General features: G+C 45.0%; 1 protein-coding gene across 1 annotated transcript in view; it reads right to left on the bottom strand.

Annotated features, from left to right (window-relative positions):
• Nucleotides 1-17,035, bottom strand: part of PTGFRN (prostaglandin F2 receptor inhibitor) — a 73,116-nt gene extending 56,081 nt beyond the window's left edge. The window contains exon 1 of the mRNA XM_075174366.1: nucleotides 16,495-17,035. Within this exon, the coding sequence (XP_075030467.1) occupies nucleotides 16,495-17,035 (541 nt within the window). The remainder of the gene's footprint in view (nucleotides 1-16,494) is intronic.
• Nucleotides 17,036-17,776: the final 741 nt, after the last annotated feature.

The raw sequence follows: 17,776 nt of genomic DNA, 5'->3' as shown, positions 1-17,776 counted from the left end.
TACCTGTTTTGATTAACTCGCAGCATTTGCAGTAGTATCTACTCTTACCTCTACAACCAATACTGAATAGCCTCCCTGGTATACACAGTAACACATAGCACTACAGAAGGTCACGCACATTTAAGCTTTTGGGGAGAATTTTATGTCATTAGACATTTGAGAAAACCCATGTGTAGCCACGTAATAAAAGACTGCATCACAACATATTACTGCTTGGAGTCTCAGTAAAGTTTGGCAGTTAGCCATTAGGTGATTCAGATAAGCATGCCTAAATACACATCTTAAAAGTGGGAATAACAGGAAACATTTTAAGAAATGTATCTCAGAAGTATTTACTTTGCTGCTGTCATTGGCATGCTCTGTATAGGAAGGTCAACACCACAGGTGATAAAAAAAACAGGGAAAGTTAATACACAGTCAGAGCTCAGCTAATATGCTCCATCACCCAGAACATTTCAGAAGACAAAACTTCAGAGGTAGCCAAATGCAACACCCATAAGCCAGCAAACTCTTGGAAGGAATATCCAAGGTTAAACATGAGGATACCACCTCTAATTTCGGAAGTCTCCAAGCTACGGATGATCATGAGACGATACACTAGGACAGTAACAGTGTGCTCACTCTTCCCTAGGCATCTGCTCTTGGCCACTGTCAGAGGCAAGACATGAGGCTGAATGGATCTTTGGTGTCAGCTTTCCCTCTCTTTCTACAGCTGTAGGAAGTAGGAGCTTGGAGGAAGTACCCTTTTACTACTGCTGCTTCTCAGTGCCGCTCAGGCTGGTGATTAGGCTGTGCCTAGCAGTGAGGAGGGAGACAAAAAAAAGGAATGAAAGAACACAGAATTTTCAAGTAACTCTTAAAAATCAGAAAAGAGGGAATCCTTTTGAGCATGAAACAAGAGAGAAAGGCGGGTAGAGAACCAAAATGACATTAAAATAGCAGGAGGAGGAGAATACAGTTTTTGAAAGACATCCAGAGGGAAAATGCTTAATTGTTTCTTTTCTGCTCCAGTCTCCTTGCAGAGCTGTTCTAGGTTACACTATTTAGTAAGACCTACGTACAACATAAGTAGCTGTTAATATTTGGGTGAAACTTGGATATCCTGAAATTATTTAGGAACTAACACTTATAATCAGCTTACATTGAAACAGACAGGAGATTGCATTCACCCTAGGCATCCTCACATTCACTACGTTGGGAAGAACAGTTATGTCCCATAGTACATTGTTCAACAGAACAAAAGATTCTACAGTCTAACTTCATCCCAACAGAGAGCATGCCATCCATTTTCTGGATCCTGAACTGGTACCTGTGTGTAGCATAAGAACTAAAGACAACATTGCAAGTTCCAGATACCTACTGCAAAAGCAATAGTGCACTGCAGACTAAGTCTCAGAAGTCTCTACCAGCCACTGTATTAACACAAAGAAACAATTTTAACACCAACTGAAAAGAAATTATGTCTGGTGCAAACACAGCAGCTGTCCAACAGCATACAATATAGAGCAGCATAAGAACAGAAGTGGAAAGTACACCACCAATTTAGAAAGTCAAGGGTGTTAAAATTCACCTGAAAAACTGTAGATGGACTTGGCCACAGACACTGGAATTAGCAGTCCACACTTTTAAACTATGAGAGAAGATTCTTAGCAGTACCTTTTAAGCACCTTTGAGATTTCTAGCTAACAGGTGTCTCCCTGAACTGCCCCCTTCACTTAAGGGCAAACAGCCCTCGGGTAACAAAGGAGGTGTACTCAATGCACAGGGAGAGCTAACATTCCCCCAGAGGTACTTTTGATTAGGCCCAGAAAGCCAGAGAACAAAACACTGCTGTCCAATGTGCACAGCAAGCCCTGATCCCTTTATCAGAACATATCCTGGAAGCCATATTAAGTCAAGGAGACCTGTTCACCCAGCCTTAGCACCAGAGACGATATGAACTGACACCTCCTTCAGAATGCAAACACAAAACATGGACCCATACTTAAGAAAACAGGAAGAAGACAGAAATGTGAAATACATTTGAACCACACCAACCTATACCCAAGAGGTGTTCATCTGGCACTTAGGCCTTGAACTCAGGCTGCAAAAAAACGAACTGAAAGCCTGATCTCACAAACATTAACAAAAAAAAAAGGATAAGCAAGAAAGGCACTGAATGCTGCGCAACATCAGGAAATTCCGCTTGCTCTCATGCTTCATGACAACATCTGAAAAGATAGCATTGCTTGAAAAAGTCACTGTTATATCTAAGCCCCAGTGGGCAAAAGGAGTTATGCCTTCATTAACACTCAGAGAGAGACCCAGTAAACATGTAGTCAGACTTCTCAATGGATGGTTTAAAAATACAGGTTCCTCCTCCCAGCTCTGCATCTAGCCATGCCCAATGTCAGCAATACACAACAATTTAAAAACCGTAACAAGACTGACAAGCCCTTCATACATAAATACAACAAAACTGTTTATTTCTCTTTTAATTTCTTCATTGTTTGTAAATTTGTACTTTAAAGCTTCAAAGTACTATTTATACTCCCTGCTCACTTTTTACTTTACTACATCACAAAATCAACTGGGTTTAGCTCTCTTGTTGGTATGGCAGTCATAAATCATGTTAGCAGCACTACCCTGTAACAAAGTTTGTTTATTATTAGAGAGCAATCAGTATTATTACTGTTATAAGAAAGTAACAAAGTACCTAGAAGGCACTCCTGCTGCTAGTGAAGACCTAAATAGAAGGTACATACAGCATTTACAGAGCTCTAGTTAAGTCTACAATTTTCCTCTCACCTCACCCCCTGCCTCCCCACTTAATTTTTCAGAAATAAGAACAAGTTTTTAGAGATTAATGATCTGAAGAGCATTTCCCAGGAGCTTAAACCAGTTAAATGCACAACATCAAATTAAGACATTTCAAAGAATTCAAGCAGAAGAGCACCCGTCATAATGCAACGCAAAAGCAGCCTACAAATGCCTCCACTGTTTGTAGTTTTATAGCCTAAGCCTACCAAGAGTCAAAATGCAGGGTACAAAACACTCAACTAGATCAAGTTTTGCCTTTCCCCAGACAAAACACAGATTATTTCAAGATCTTTGTCCCTTTCACAAGGAATAAGCAAGCCTTGGACAAGGGATTGCTAGGAAGTCTTAATGTACAGAAGTCCAGTCTGTCCCCTCGACTGAAAATCATAGAATCATAGGGTATAGGCACTCTTTGCCTTTATTGTAAAAGGAGATTCTCTTTGCCAAAGAGAACTGGTGTTTTTAAAAAAAAAATGAATCAGTTTAACACTTGAGTAATTATCTTCCCTGGGCAGTTTTGTTTAAGGTATTGGTATTTTTGCCTGCCCCGTTCACACTGCTGTACTTTCATCTATTAGCAGTTCAATGCAAGAAATTCACTACCTGTCCATCACCTACAGTTGCTCAGTACAATCAGTGAGATCTCCCAGAATTCTCTGGGATCCTCTTGAAAAAAAATATCTCTACTGATGAAAAGAACCATCTTCATTAATCCGCCTGGCGGATGTATTCTTTCCTTCTAATCATTATGGGAGTTTACAATTCTAATAAAGCTGTATGCACATCACGTTATTCAGATTACAAAACCTCTGGAAAAAGAAAGCTCTCGGGCATGGTGTTGTAAATCATCAAAACCACTTCTCATTCCTAGCTGGTAAGTGCTTTATAAAAGGGTATGTACATAGCTGACTGCTAGGGAAGAGTCACAGGCATGGTCAGTCAACTGGTTATCACTGAAATGATCATCTGTTAAGCAGCAGAACTCACCTGAGATTATAAACAGAATATCCTATTTTCTACAGGAAGGGTACATATTTATACACTGTTTAGTCCAAACTTTGAGTGAAACCCACCCAAACAGATGTATTGTAAGCCAAGGCTATAAGTTATCTGCAGAGAGCCTGAAACTACAGCAGAGGTAAAAGCTGCGTCCTTGAACGTCAACACTGCAAGCTAATAACACATTTAGCATCGCTGTTGTGGACTGTTTCAGCGTTTATATATTTTTGTGGAAATGCGCAACAGTTGAATGTTGAATTGCAGACATCAAATCCAGACTAAGACCATGAGACAGTACTGAAGTTACAAGAAACATCCTGCAGCAAAAGCTTAAAATGAGGCTCCTTAACTTGTCTCTGTAAAAGGGAAGAAAAAAGGACAGACTTCCTCAGTCTAACTTCACAAGCTCTTGCTAAGCCTGGATATCACCCAGTTAAGTGTTTGTCCCTATTTCCTCCTTAAATGCCAGAAATGTCAAAGGACAGGGAAAGAAAACACTAACTCATTCCAATTAGTTTCTATCTCAACATAAAAAACATTTAGATGATGCTGGGGCGGGGGGAGATTCCAGAGATGGGCAGTGGAATTTCTGTATGACTATCACCATAAATTCAAAGAATGTCCTGCCAACTATTTCATTTTTAGAGCTTACTTGGTTTTAAACTCTAGGTTTATTATTACTTGGGACTCGTGACAGGAGTTCCATGCAATGCATAATTCTGCATGCATGTGGCAGAAATCATCATCAGAATTATAACTTCAAGTCACAGAATAACTGTATTATCGAGTAGCAGTATTTATGTAACCCCAGTGGTCTAAAGCAATATTCTTTAGAGACCTCTCATTAGACCAGCTGGTACAGTCACAAGAGATGGCATACAGGTCCTTCTTCTGAGACAGATGCAGTGAGGAACCTCTGTAAAGTTTCACATGCACAGTTATACCTTCGCTATCATCCTGCATCAATGAGCTCAAACTCAGCTCAGCTCAAGTCCCACAGCCTCTCATGGTTCTGCCCTATCAGAAGTATACACTCCAGTGCTTCTACCCATAGTGACTTTCCTGCAGAACAAAACACCCAAGATGACCTGACAAAATCCTTACTGGCATTCATACTTCTGATGCTGCAGAGGAGACTGTTTAGGTAGAAGTGGATTCAAATGGAGGAAAAAAGTCAGGCAAAAGATGACTTCATGCACAGAAACAGATGTTCTGAAAGAGGGCAAGAGAGAGATTTCACTCTCCTAAAAATGCCAACAATATAGACCACCAGATAAGCAGAATTCTGTCTAAATGAGTGCTATTCAAGTTTCCCAGCAGGTATTCACTGCCCTTTATCTATTTCGATAAAAAGCATGCATGCCATCTTTTTCAAGAAAAAGGAGAACGACCTCAGTACAGGCAGGCTAGCTACGAGACAGTCTCAAGCTCCTGCGGCAGAGGCTACTGAAGCAGAGCCACAGATCCCCACGAGCTCCCACCAACCATCCAAGCTACACTCAATGTATGAACCTGCCGTCTCCAAAGAACACCACAGCAGAACAAGAACACAGGTAGCCAAATCAAATTTTATATCAAATTACAAAAGAATGGGTATGTACAATTACCTGTGAGGAATTTAGGGGTCTTGCTAAACAGAAAGGAATAATCATCAGGATATTTCCTGTCATAATCTGGTGGCATACATCCAGGACTACACAGAGGTCTTAAAGGTAGGGCATTAATTACCACAACTTAAAAATCTCCTTGGCTGTATGTATTGAAAGCAATCATCAATTCATGAGCCTTTCAAATTTATAATGCTTGTAAAAACAATTGATGGGGAGGTGCAGAGGGAAGTGGTGATGTTAAATAGTACTGAGAAGCACTCAAATAACTTTGAAGACCGAAGTTCTTCACTCACCCACGCAAACAAAACAGTCAAAAACAGGGCAAACAGGGCTGTCTCCTTGACAGCCTCCTTGTGCATGTGTTAGCCACAGCCAACACACACCTGACTGTTTTGTATCAGAAACTGGGTACCGAGCTCACTCAGCCTTGTTCAGGGAGCGACCCTGTTGTCTAGAACGCCACCCAGTATCTGCTGCTATTTTGCTCAGGCCAGAAGACATATGTTCACTCAATTGAAGCAAAACCAGTAATTCATTTTACACAGGCCCAGCAAAAGGTAGACACAAGGCTGGATTCATACCTGCACATTCAAAAGCAGAAAACTCTAGCTTCACATTACCAAACTCCTTGAGACTAGCTGTCTTCCACCACCAATTCACAACATGGGCCCTTATATCAGGTACCTTTGTCCTCCGACAATCAGAACAAGGCTTCAAACCCAAAGCTGTCCATCACATTAACCCTGTCAACATAAGAGTTGAACACCTAAGCAAGGAGGTAGGGGGAAAGAATACCTAACCTACAATCAGTCTTCTCAACAGGCCTTCAATACGTTTAATGCACACAGGTCCTAAGAAAGGGTCCTTATGAGGTCCAGCATGTGTCATTGCTAGATCTTCTATGAGCCCACAGCCCCCTTTCCTCACACCCAGGTACCCCAGGCACCATTTTTTCTTTTTACCCCCCCTCCTGTGCGCCCAAGGTCAAAAAAGACCTTACGCCACCAGACCAAGATGAAAAAATCATCAGCATGAAGTAAGTGCTCTTCAGCACTATGCCATTCAAAGAATCTGCAGCTTGGACCCTTGCCTCCTCCCTGCCAAAACCTCCAAACATCTTCCCACCCCCATGCACAGCCTGCTTTTCTTCAAGGCTCACCCTGTAGCTCTGTAACTGATCATCTCCCCAGCAAACAGCTTCTCTGAACACATTGTTTCATTCCAAGTGGCAGTCACAGGATGTCTCATGTTAGCAGTTTCTCTGAGGTGGAAACCTCAGTTGCAGGGCTTTAATTCCAAAAAACGTCTGTGTACTTACGACAGTCACCTGACCAAAGTCTTGCAAGATCCTACAGCAACAAGGAAACCCTGACACTAAGGGATTACTGCTGACGCCAGACTGTCACTCATGTGAGAATGGTATTCATGCTGGACTTTGGCCAAATCCACATATGCAAAGCGAGTTCTCACCCCAATGCACCAATACCAGAAGTGCGACAAAAGAAAATACAGAAGAAAGAGAAGCCAGCAAGCAACTTTGATGGCATATGCATGTTCCATGAAAGCACTGTAAGGGGATTAGTTTCTTAGTCTGGGTAGGAATTATTAAAGCAAGGAAAGGACCCACCTGACAAGTCTGGGTACAGAAATGCCCAGTGCATCTGCCCTGCATCTACCTGTAGGTTACCAGCCTTTGCCCAGATGCACAAAGAGGTTAAGTGTGCCTCTACAGCTTCAGACAGGGAGAAAAATCTCTCTATATACATACAAACCAAATGCTGACTGCTCACACCAAGAGGAGGATCAGTGAGAAATACTTTAAATCACCTTTAACAGCTCCTTTCTAAGTAGCTTTGGCCTATCTTTGTTGATACTTACAGGTTTATGAGGGCAAAGTCTGGAACAGACACACTCCCTGCGCCCTCTGGTCATGAGCAGGAACAAGGGTATCATCTGAAGCCTCATTTGTTCTTCAGCTATGTTGGAAGTACATCCTCACCCAGTAACTCTATTCACAGTACTGCAGCCTCCCCCTCGCCCCTCTCTTTCAGACTCAAAAGGCAGACACCAGCATCAATTCAAATGCCACAGCATTCCCTGCAGCCATGTGCTTCACACTTCAGTCCTTGTTTTAAACTCTGCAGGAGTCTACAATCAGATCTTCCATTTACCTGCCAGTGGTAAGCAGAAAACTTTGCTTAGAAAACTAGGGTATTTCAAGATTTGCTTGCAGGGCTTTGAGAAACTTGTGTTTTTTACCAAGGCTGTTTTTTGGTGATAACTGCCCCAACACCACCATCTCACGCAGACACACCTTTAACTCATTCTTCCATTTTAAACAAGCTATTCCCCCATTTTCCTTTCTCTCTGGGAAGAGGGTCCTGCAGCAGTACTCTCCCCTCACCTTCCTTCCCCCACCTCTAATTTCTAGCAGCAGCCACACTTCTGTACCCGTTGACTCCTGGCTATATATGCTATATACGCTATTTTCTCAACCTTTTGGTTTTGGGTTTTTTTTTTTAATAAATAAATAAACCCACAAACCTAACGATGTCAGAAGCTGTGCAACTATTGAGAGGTGCCTATCAATACAGTTGCCAGCAACCAGGGCTTAGTCAATAGCTTTAGTATCCATTCAACCCTGCTTTGTGATAGACATGAAAGACCCAGGCTTACCTTGCTACCTCCCACCTCCAGATAATCAGAGTGATTTTGCCTCTGATAAGCTGTCATGTTCTTTATTTTCTCACTGATGAAGCCTGCTCCAAGCACTTAAGCTCTCTAAGCCAAGAGGTATAGCATGCCTTGTCTAGAACCAAACCCTGAGATCAAAGGGAAACAAGGTTGATGCAATAGACTTATTACTCCGCATTAATTTAAATCTCCATATGAACTCAATATGAACAAGCACACTGTACATACAACATAAAGGCTCTTTACATAGACATAAGTTCCATTCACTGACACCACCTCCCAATACACAGTATGTCTCACTGGGCTTCTAAAGAACATAATGCTTCTTTTGGGAGATGGTGGAGGTTGTTACATCTGGGTAAATATTGCAGGTGGTGCTCTGAAAGCACAAAACAGTTTGTGGCAATGGCAAAAGGCAAAGGAAGATGCATCACCTCTCCCACCCTCTAGCACTCGGAAGAGGATTAGAGCACAGACGGAAAGACTAACACCTCGCTGCTTATTCTAACAGTTTCCATTAACAAATAATTGCCTATTTTCACCTCAGTATGACTTGCTGTATTCAAGCACAAATGAATACATGTACTGATTAGATACACGTTTCTGGAAAAAAGAACACAATTTTTAGCACAGAAATTCTAACGCACATGACAGAAGAACCTCAGCAGTAGCTAAACGTAGTTAACTGAATGCCTTACAACTAGTCAGAGAAGCCAACATAGTTTCCTTTGTTATCTGTTTGAACTACGTATCTGTCAGAACTCGTTATCAAAATGCAGCCATAAGAATTCAGGATGTAGCAATTCCTGTGCATCCAAAAATCAAAATCTTCAACATGTTTCACAAATTATGTGAATTCTGAATTTTTCTCAAAATGATTATGTTTGGTACCCTGAAAATTTAGGAAGCGTCCTCTATTAGTTCAGCATCTGTTTAGAATTTAAAAGCTATTCTTTGCAAACGCAGGGGTCACACTGCTTTTAAAGCAGCTCCTGCCAATTCTCTTTTGCAGAGCAGATTTAACAGCAAATTCCACTGCCACAGGATTCACTGTGTAATAATGAAGGGTAGTGTGTCAATAGATGAAACTGAACACATCAATAAGAAGCTGGCAGAGAGCCCCGTGGATGCCTCTCTTGCAACAATCATTTTAATGTGTGTAGGAGAACAATGCCATTACAGCCTGCTCAAAGATTCCCCACAGCCACATTGCATCAAAGACTGACTGAAACACGATGCTAAATCTCTGCAGTTGGAGCTAACAGTGGAATATGCACGAAAACAAAGTCCTTTACATTGGCAGTTATTCTTTTTAAGACTGGCAAACCTAAGCAGAGCTAGCTTTTGTCAGAACTGGACTCTTGCTAACCAACATGACCCCCAGTAATGGTTCCACCAAACTCTTTCTAATGGCTACTGATATGGCAAGAAGAGAGTGACGCAAAAACAATGAAAGCATGCAAATCGCAGCCATGAAGCAAGCACTAAGCAGCATAGCTAAACCACATCTTTAAGAAAGTCGGCAGAAAGGCAAGTCCAGACTAATCAAGCCTGTTAAACAGAGTGGCATAAGTCCTTCACTTTTGTTTTTTTGAGAGCAACTATAGCAGCAGGAGTGGTTTTACAGCCAGCATGAAGTAAAGGACAATGGGGGACACCTGGGAAAAAGCCTGAGAGAAGAACTGAAGCCAGAGAACAAAAGTTAAAAACCACAAAAAGTTTACATTGATTTTTTTTTTTAAAGCCACATATAAGCAAGATGATATATATACACTTTGTGTGCTACAAGCAGCAGACTCTCACAGCAGATATGATCAGTGATCCACACAGACCAGCACGTTGCTCCAACATCGGCCAATTTGGCAGAAGGGGGAGAGAGGAAAAAAAGGAGAAGGAAAAAAAAAAAAAAAAAGGACTTCACAACACATTTACGGAAGTCTGAAACTGGAATAAAAAGGAGGCTTCCAATTCTCCGTCCCCAATTCCAGCTGTAATCCTTTGACACCTTAAAAGCAATGACAAAGTGCTTTCTCTAGGGACCTGAGACTAATTCCCTACCGAGCATTTACAAACTGATGCTTTTCCAAGTCTTATAATGTGGCCAAATTTGGACATTTTTCATAAGAACAGCAAAAGCCACATTCTTGATGCAAAGTTAACTCTCCAGCCAAATTTCCAGCTCTTGCTCTAAACCATGGAGGTGCTAGAACTTCTCAGCTTAGCAGCTGAGGTTATTATTTGTTCAAGAGTGAGGAGGGAAAATTGGCCAGAACATGCAAGAATTAAAAAGAAAAAAAAGTTGTTTTCCCTGCTCCCTCCCCAAGTGTAACTGTTGGAAATATTAGAGCTTTTTTTGAGGGGTGGGGGGTTAAATTTCCTAGGGAAAAAAGTCAACCTGTGGTAGACACCCAGCCCAGAAAATTTCAGCATGAATGCCTAAAGTCTTGCAGAATAATAAACAATTTAAGAGATGATCCTCATAACAAAAAGTATCAAGTAGATACACTACAGGCATTGCTGGTGGCCCTGCCTATCAGCAGCTGTGACCGCTTGCCTGGGAGCTTCAGTCTTCAATTAGTTCTCATTCCTGAAGTTCACAAGCCAATTAATTCCAAAAAAACATCCTCAGATCCCTTTTTAAAGGAAATCCTATCCAGGACTCGGTGTCTTACTCACTTACCTATTCTTCCAATAGCTCAGCTAACAGTTCAGATCCTTCAGAGCATCCAGCCAAATTCTGTCTGGCCATAGAGATTATCAGTAGTCAAATACTTCAGCTTGCTTCAGCAATTCTTCATATTTCTGCAGCAATATTTTGCTACTGCTGCATACAAAAGATAGTGTTCTCCAGGCTGCTTCTTCAGACCCTGTCACATAAGACTTTCCCTGCAACTCACCTCATCTAGTGTAATGAAAAGGAGCACTGACTGCAACACTTCCACAAGTTTCAAGCAGTCCCCATGGCAATTACATCGACTCAAATCTACCAGCATTACCATACTGCTTTGTAACTTCACAAGACTCAACAAAGGCATTTAGCAACACTGGTTATACCTTCTATCTAGTTCAATTTAAACTTAGTCAGAATGCCATAGTTAAAGTTGATAATGATTTCCATTGGAAACCCAGCTTTGAAACCTCTTCCAACTCCAGAGAAAAAAAAAAAGACCATCCTTTCTTCTGTCTCAGTTAGAAGAAATCAGTTATGCTTTATAATTATGAAAGCTCACATGTAAACGAATAAGCCAGTTTCTGATATGAAACTCAAAAAACTAAGAAACTTTTTTAAGTTCCATAATTTCTGTCCTGCTTCTTATCTTATTTTAGATATGCTGATGATCTGGAAGGACATTATTCAAGGCTTTTGGCATCTGAGCAGTCTATTTTTCAGACCATCCTATCCCAAAAGCAGCTTGGTCTGAAACTGATTTTATACCTTTGCCCCTTGCAAACCCTAATGCATAAGGTGTATTAAAAGTTTAGCTCATTATTTTTTAAAGCCCTTCTCAGCAGGAATTCAAGCCTTGGAAGAAAGCTACAATTTGAGGTTTTCAAAAGAATCAACTGACAAAAAGCTGGATAATTGAAGAACTTACTATCTCATTGATACAAGCTCATTCCTTCTTTAGGGCAGGAGATGCTAACAACCCAGACAAAAACTGCTTATGTTACAGTCTCTCCCTGTCTTGTTCGATCCAGTTTTGGGGTACCTTGTTCAGGTTAGGAACTAGGGTCATGCAGGAAACTGCTTATTATTCTTGGACAGAAATTGAGACATTGGTATCCCTAGACAATTTCACCTTACAGGTCTCTAGAAAACAAACTTTATCACTGACTACTGCAGATCTTCTAACAAAGCAGGACGTCTAGCAGGGGCCTGGGAAGTAACTACAACATCTCCAATAAAAGTCAAAAGCAAAGTGTTAAAAAGATATTTTTCTTTGTATTATGATATAGATTCTTACTTCATACTCCACCTAATATCTTTCTTTCGAAACTACTAGAGACCTTGATAGACACTCACATAACCCCTACTTTGACCCAGCTCATGTTAGTAATGTTTTCCTCAAGTTCTTTCCAACTTAACTTTCAAGTGATTCACTTCTACACATTATCATAAAGAATTCGTATTTTCAGATAATGTGTCCATTTCCCTTCCTTCTAAAACACAGAACTCCACACAAAAAAAAATATCGGTGAAAGACATCTAAACACAGACAATTGAAATGTTCACTTTCTAAAAGTATCTTACTGAGATATTTAACCATTTTCCTACTAAAAAAATATACAGCTCTGTTTTCCAGGTACGTGTTTGACAAGGATTATGGAGACTTGGGGGGGGAACCAACCACCACACAAAAACAAATCAACCCATAAATTTATTAGATGTGAAAGCTGAAATCTCAAATGTCCCTGAACATTTGTTTATATAGCTAGACGGATGGATATATATTATTTCTTAAGTACATTCCCCTCTAATCAAGAATGTGGCTGCATTTTTAAATGACCCCTACTGCTTACTTCAAACCTTGTTCAGGCAGGTTTATACCTCAGTTCAGGGATTAGAGCCAAATACAACAGAGGCTACCTAAAGAGAGCAAGCTGTTGCTATGTTGAAATGTAGCAATCGAGAAACCTGGAGAACAAGGTCGAAGAATTTCAGAAAAAGCACCCAGACTCCCTAAAAAGGAGCCCCGGACAGGAACCTACAAAAACACAAGAGAGCCAGAAAAGGTGACTAAGCTATCATTTGCCAACCCAAAAGAACACAGGATGTAAAGGAAAAAACACTTGCTACGCTGCTCGCCCTTTGATTCCCACATCTTCTCACAGCCTACATGCTAAGAAAATACATCGGCATGGCAAAACCACACAGAAAGCGCTTCTTCCTCAGCAATACCACCTGCCCTTCAGCGCCTCACGAACCCAGTTCCAATGCTACGTACGTGCTATTACCTTAGCAGTCTGCAGCTGCTAAGAGCAGGACAGGCTTGTTGGTATTTCCCTTTTGGGACCCTTTTTAACCTCCTCTAAAGCTACAACAGAGATAGGCAGGCCTAGCTGTCAGCTCCTTCTCCGAATACCAGTGAGGATCTATCTGAGCTTGCCTTCTTCCAACAGCAGGCAGGCAAAGGCCACCAGCACCAGCCCTGAGCTTGCCGGCAGGTGAGCAGGCACCAGCAAGGGAACAGGAAGCAGATTCCACTCTAACATACCTTGAATGCTCCGTGGGCAATCATCCTTACATCGTCTCCCTGCCCTAAACCTCGAGGCTCTCCCATTTTCTAATGCTTTCACTTTAGCTGCAAATGCAGGGAAAGATTAAAGCATGCTTTTCCTTGAAGTTCATGATCACAATAACTTACACTAATTACCAAAAGCCTTCTATTGCAGAGCTTGAATTAAACCTTGATTCAAATGACTAATTGTTGTAGCTTCTTAGGAAAAGAAAAGAAAAAAAATAAAGAATTTCAGATACGAGTTGTAGGAAACAACTCTATTCATGTATGCACAAGGCTCCTGGGGATCTGGCATGCTAGAACTGACTTTCATCATAGTGGACAGCGAGTGTCACAGAGGTCTAAATGGTAGTAAGAAAAAGGCCATCTCTGGGAAACCCACCATCAATAGTTTTCCCCCAGGATCTACTGGGGGATCCTCAAGCCCCATAGCACTTAAACAAAAATCAGCTTTTTTCAGATACACTGAAATTCTTACCTTGAATCTCAAACAAGAACCAGGGGGGGGAAAAAAAATCCAGGAGCTGCAAGGCTTACTGTTTACAGCCTGAACCCTGGTAATCACCAGATATCTGTTTTGTTTTTTGGATGTCTTGTCCTAGGAAGGATTTCCAGAGTATTTCGCAGGTTGATTAGGCAGATTGACTGCAGAATGAAATCACACATAAAACAGGCAATAGCAGTGCAAAACACTCTCATGATGCCCTCTCTTCTCAGGATCTAACCACACCAAAGGAAGGAAGAGAAGAGAGAGACTAGATCAAGCCGTAATTTCAGGATCCCCAATCTCCTTACCAAACAGATTATAACTGTACTGGATCCAGGAGAAAGGATGAGAACACATTCTTATTTGCCACAGCCAAATACTTCAGCCATTTGCATCCTTTTGCTGGGTTATTTCGTAAAGATCTGAACAAACAATCAAGCCTAAATACACGCAAGGGATGAACTCTTCTATGCTTCAACTCCTTCCCTCCACCTCCCTCATACAGGAATTCCTCAATACTTGCAGCACATTAGTTAACAAAAAGCTCCAACCTGTCTCTCTATTAAAGAGCTGCTAGAAAACACATGTTCGCAGACGCATACTTTTCCTAGTGAGAGGAACACTACCTTCCCAACCTCTTAACATTTGGAATATCTCACAGAAGCTTCGAAGTAATAGTACCAGAAGATAGCCGCACTGCAACACACACCACAAGTAAGACTGAAAAGTTCAGGGTGTTTTTTTCCTGCACACAAAAGCACTTTCAATTTTAACAGCACCATTCCAATTAAAAAAAAAAAAAATCCCCAAAAGGCAACTCAGCACATCCAGACAAACCGTATCATGAACAGTAGCCAGATATCTGTGCATGCACATTTTAAGTTCTTCTAATTATTTTGTCTGGAATTAAGAAGGAAACAACTTTCCTGTTGCACATCATCCTTAACAGTTTTCACTTCTTGCTGCATGACCTTGAGTATCTGAGAGTCCTGATTTTCCACTTGTCCTACTAAACCATTCTCTTGAAAACTTTTATTCCCTGTTTCTAAAGAACAATGCTAAAGGTGTTCTCTCCAGTTCTTCACTGTTTCCCCTGCTGGCAGAATGCCTATATTGTAAAGATAAACAAGATTACTAACCTCAGCTGCAAGTAAGAGAAAGCACAGTGGACACCTTTGTGTGGCAGGATCTTGACTTGTAGATAGACACCTTTCTGCCCCAATCGCCTCACTGCCTGCAAGCAGCCTCAGAAAAGAGACTGGGACAAGCCCAGGTTTAGGAAGCTGACTTTTCAACTGCAACTATCTGCTCTGCAGGCCTGGCTATGAAAGATTGAACAGCCAAACCATGAGGAAAGTGCTCTGGCAGACTTTAAAAAAAGAATTAGTCATAGCAATGTCAAAAGTACAAGCACAAACTAAGTCAGAAAATAAGAGTTTTGTTTAAAGAAGAGCATTGCAGTGTGGGGTTGGGGCACTGTTTAGTTACTCACTCTTTCCACCCCAAATCTGGAAAAGGCTCCCACTTACTACCTGCAATTAGTCAAGTGTTCTGAATCAAGAACCGCATATAGTAATTTGTGGGGCATGCTTGCTCATCAGCACTTGAAGTACTTCTGACTGCACAGAGCTGACACAGAACCGCTTAAATACTACGCATAACTGTCTTACCTGAACAATCATCTTGTTCTCTAGTTAAACTCACTGTTACTTCAGTAACGCTGTTAGCAACAATGCTATAAGTCCAATGTTGAAGGAAAAAAAAAAGGAAAAAAACCAAAACCCACCACCCATCCTTTTGTGTAGTTCTTGCTAGTGTCTTTATTTCTGCGCGCCGCCTGCCTGGCATGACACCGGTAAGGAACAATGCCACACGTGAAGCTAACGACAGCTACACAATTATGTGAACACGGCATAAAACATCACCTACACAATTATTTGTTATCTCTTAGCAGGAGAACTTCACGGCAGAGGCAGCAAACCCCCAGAGCCAGGAGGGGAGGGCGCAGAAGTATACCTCCCCCCCAACACCCGTGTGCCCGCAGAAGCCGGGTTTCTGCTGCCGGCACGCAGGCTGCGGGGGCCCCTCCGGCAGTCTCCCTCCTGGGACAGGCAGGAGAAGGATCACCCCCTCGGCCCTGAAACGAGTCGCTTCGCGCTCTGCGAGGTGAAATTTCACTGCCCTTACCTTAGGGCGGCCACAGCCCACGCACCAGGTCGTGTAAGAGCAACTCCGGCTACCCTGTCACGTTACCCCCGCCGCGGGACCCCGGCCGCCTGTGGGAACACCTCTCACGCCAAGCAGCACCCCCCACGCCCCATCTCTACTCTGAGGAGGCCCCTTAAAGTTTCGGGGCCATACCCGGCAGCAATCCGCGCCCCGGCCCTTGGAGGGAGCAGCGGGGGCCGGGGGGACTGCGGAGCCGTTAGGGCTGCGCCAGCCGTTAACGCCCGCGGGCGGGCTGGGAGAGGGCGAAGGCGGCGACGGCCCGGCCAGCCGGGGGACGGCACGGCCCGGCGGGCAGGCGGCGCTGCCCGGCCCCCCGCCGCCCCTCGGAAGGCAGCGCCCCGGCTGGGCTCCGCTGCGCCTCAGGCGGACACGGCACGGCGGGCGGTTCCCCCCCGCCGAGGGGCCCGCGCCCACGGGCCCGGCCCTCCCTCGCTACCTGCAGGCGAGGTGGCCGAGCCCGGCCCGCCCCCCCGGCCACCCTCCCCGCTGCCCCCGGTCGCGCACTCCCCGGGCTCACCGAGCAGCAGCAGGAGGATGAGGAGCAGGAGAGGCAGGCAGGACGCCCTCTCCCCGCGGCGCCCCATGCTGGCAGGGCTGCGCGGGTGCCTCTCCCTACGCGAGGGGGATCGCCGGCGCACACGCTCGCCTCGCCCGGGGACCGGCGGCAGCGCGCTCCTCGGCCGGCCGCTCGCCTCCCGCTGCCCTGCGAGCACACGGAGCCGCCCGCCCGCCCCGACCGGCCGCGCCGCGCGGCGCAGCCAACCACAGAGACAAACTTTCCCCAGCGCCCGCCCTCGCGCGCCCCCGCCCGCAGGTAGCGGGGGCGGTGCGGGGGTCCGGCCCGGCCCGGCCCCCACCCCCTTAAAGAGGAGGAGGGCGGGCACCACCGGCCCGTCCGCCGCCAGCCGCGGGGCGGGGAGCGCCTCGCCAAGCGCGGGCCGCGCTGAGGGCGGTGCTGCTCTTGCCGCTCCCGGCATCCCGGGGCCGCCCCGCACATGTGGCCCGGGAAAGCCCCGGTGCCCGGGCAAGGTCCCCGGCGCGGGGCGGCCGGCCCTCGCGGAACGGCCGTTGGGCCCTGCGGGCGCGCGGGGCCGCCATGGCGCTGCTCCTGCCCCGTCCTGCCCCGGCTGCGGGGCCCCCCCCGGCCCCGCCGCTGTGGGGTAGGGTCTGCTCGTGTCCGCTGTCCTCGCACACGCGGGTACCCCCAGCGTGGGGGGCGGCTGATGCCCCCTTTCTTCACAGACACACCTCCAGCGCAGGGCCCCCGCACATAGAACCACCACCCACCTCTGTCCCCACGCACAAACCCCAGCCGGGGGCTGCCTGCTGGTCCACGCACACCCCCCAGGCACGGAGGCTCCCTCGCACCTGGTCACACAGCCCTGGCTGCAGGGTCCACTCATGTCCCCATCCATGCAGGTATAGTCTCAAAAAACACTGCCGGCTGGGCCCACTCGTGTCCCCTGCCCTTCCACGGGCACACACGGCAGCAGTGGGCCTGTCTGTGCTCCTGGCCGCTCCCCGGAGCAGTCCCGGCCTGGGTCAGGAGAGGGAAAGCAGGGGCAGCGCCCGGCCGGGGAGCACGGCCGCCCTCTGCCCCAGGCGGTGCGTGGCAGGGCGGCTCCTCCCCACGGGTGCCAGGCAGCCGCCCCTCAAGCAGCGCTGCCCTGTTTTGGGACTGGGTTTCTTTTCCCTTGCCTGCGTTCCTGCTTAATGAG

Source organism: Calonectris borealis, chromosome 1, assembly GCF_964195595.1.
Source record: "Calonectris borealis chromosome 1, bCalBor7.hap1.2, whole genome shotgun sequence".
Classification (NCBI taxonomy): domain Eukaryota; kingdom Metazoa; phylum Chordata; class Aves; order Procellariiformes; family Procellariidae; genus Calonectris; species Calonectris borealis.
Note: the sequence above shows the minus strand (reverse complement) of the source record. Positions and strands in the feature narration are given on the sequence as shown.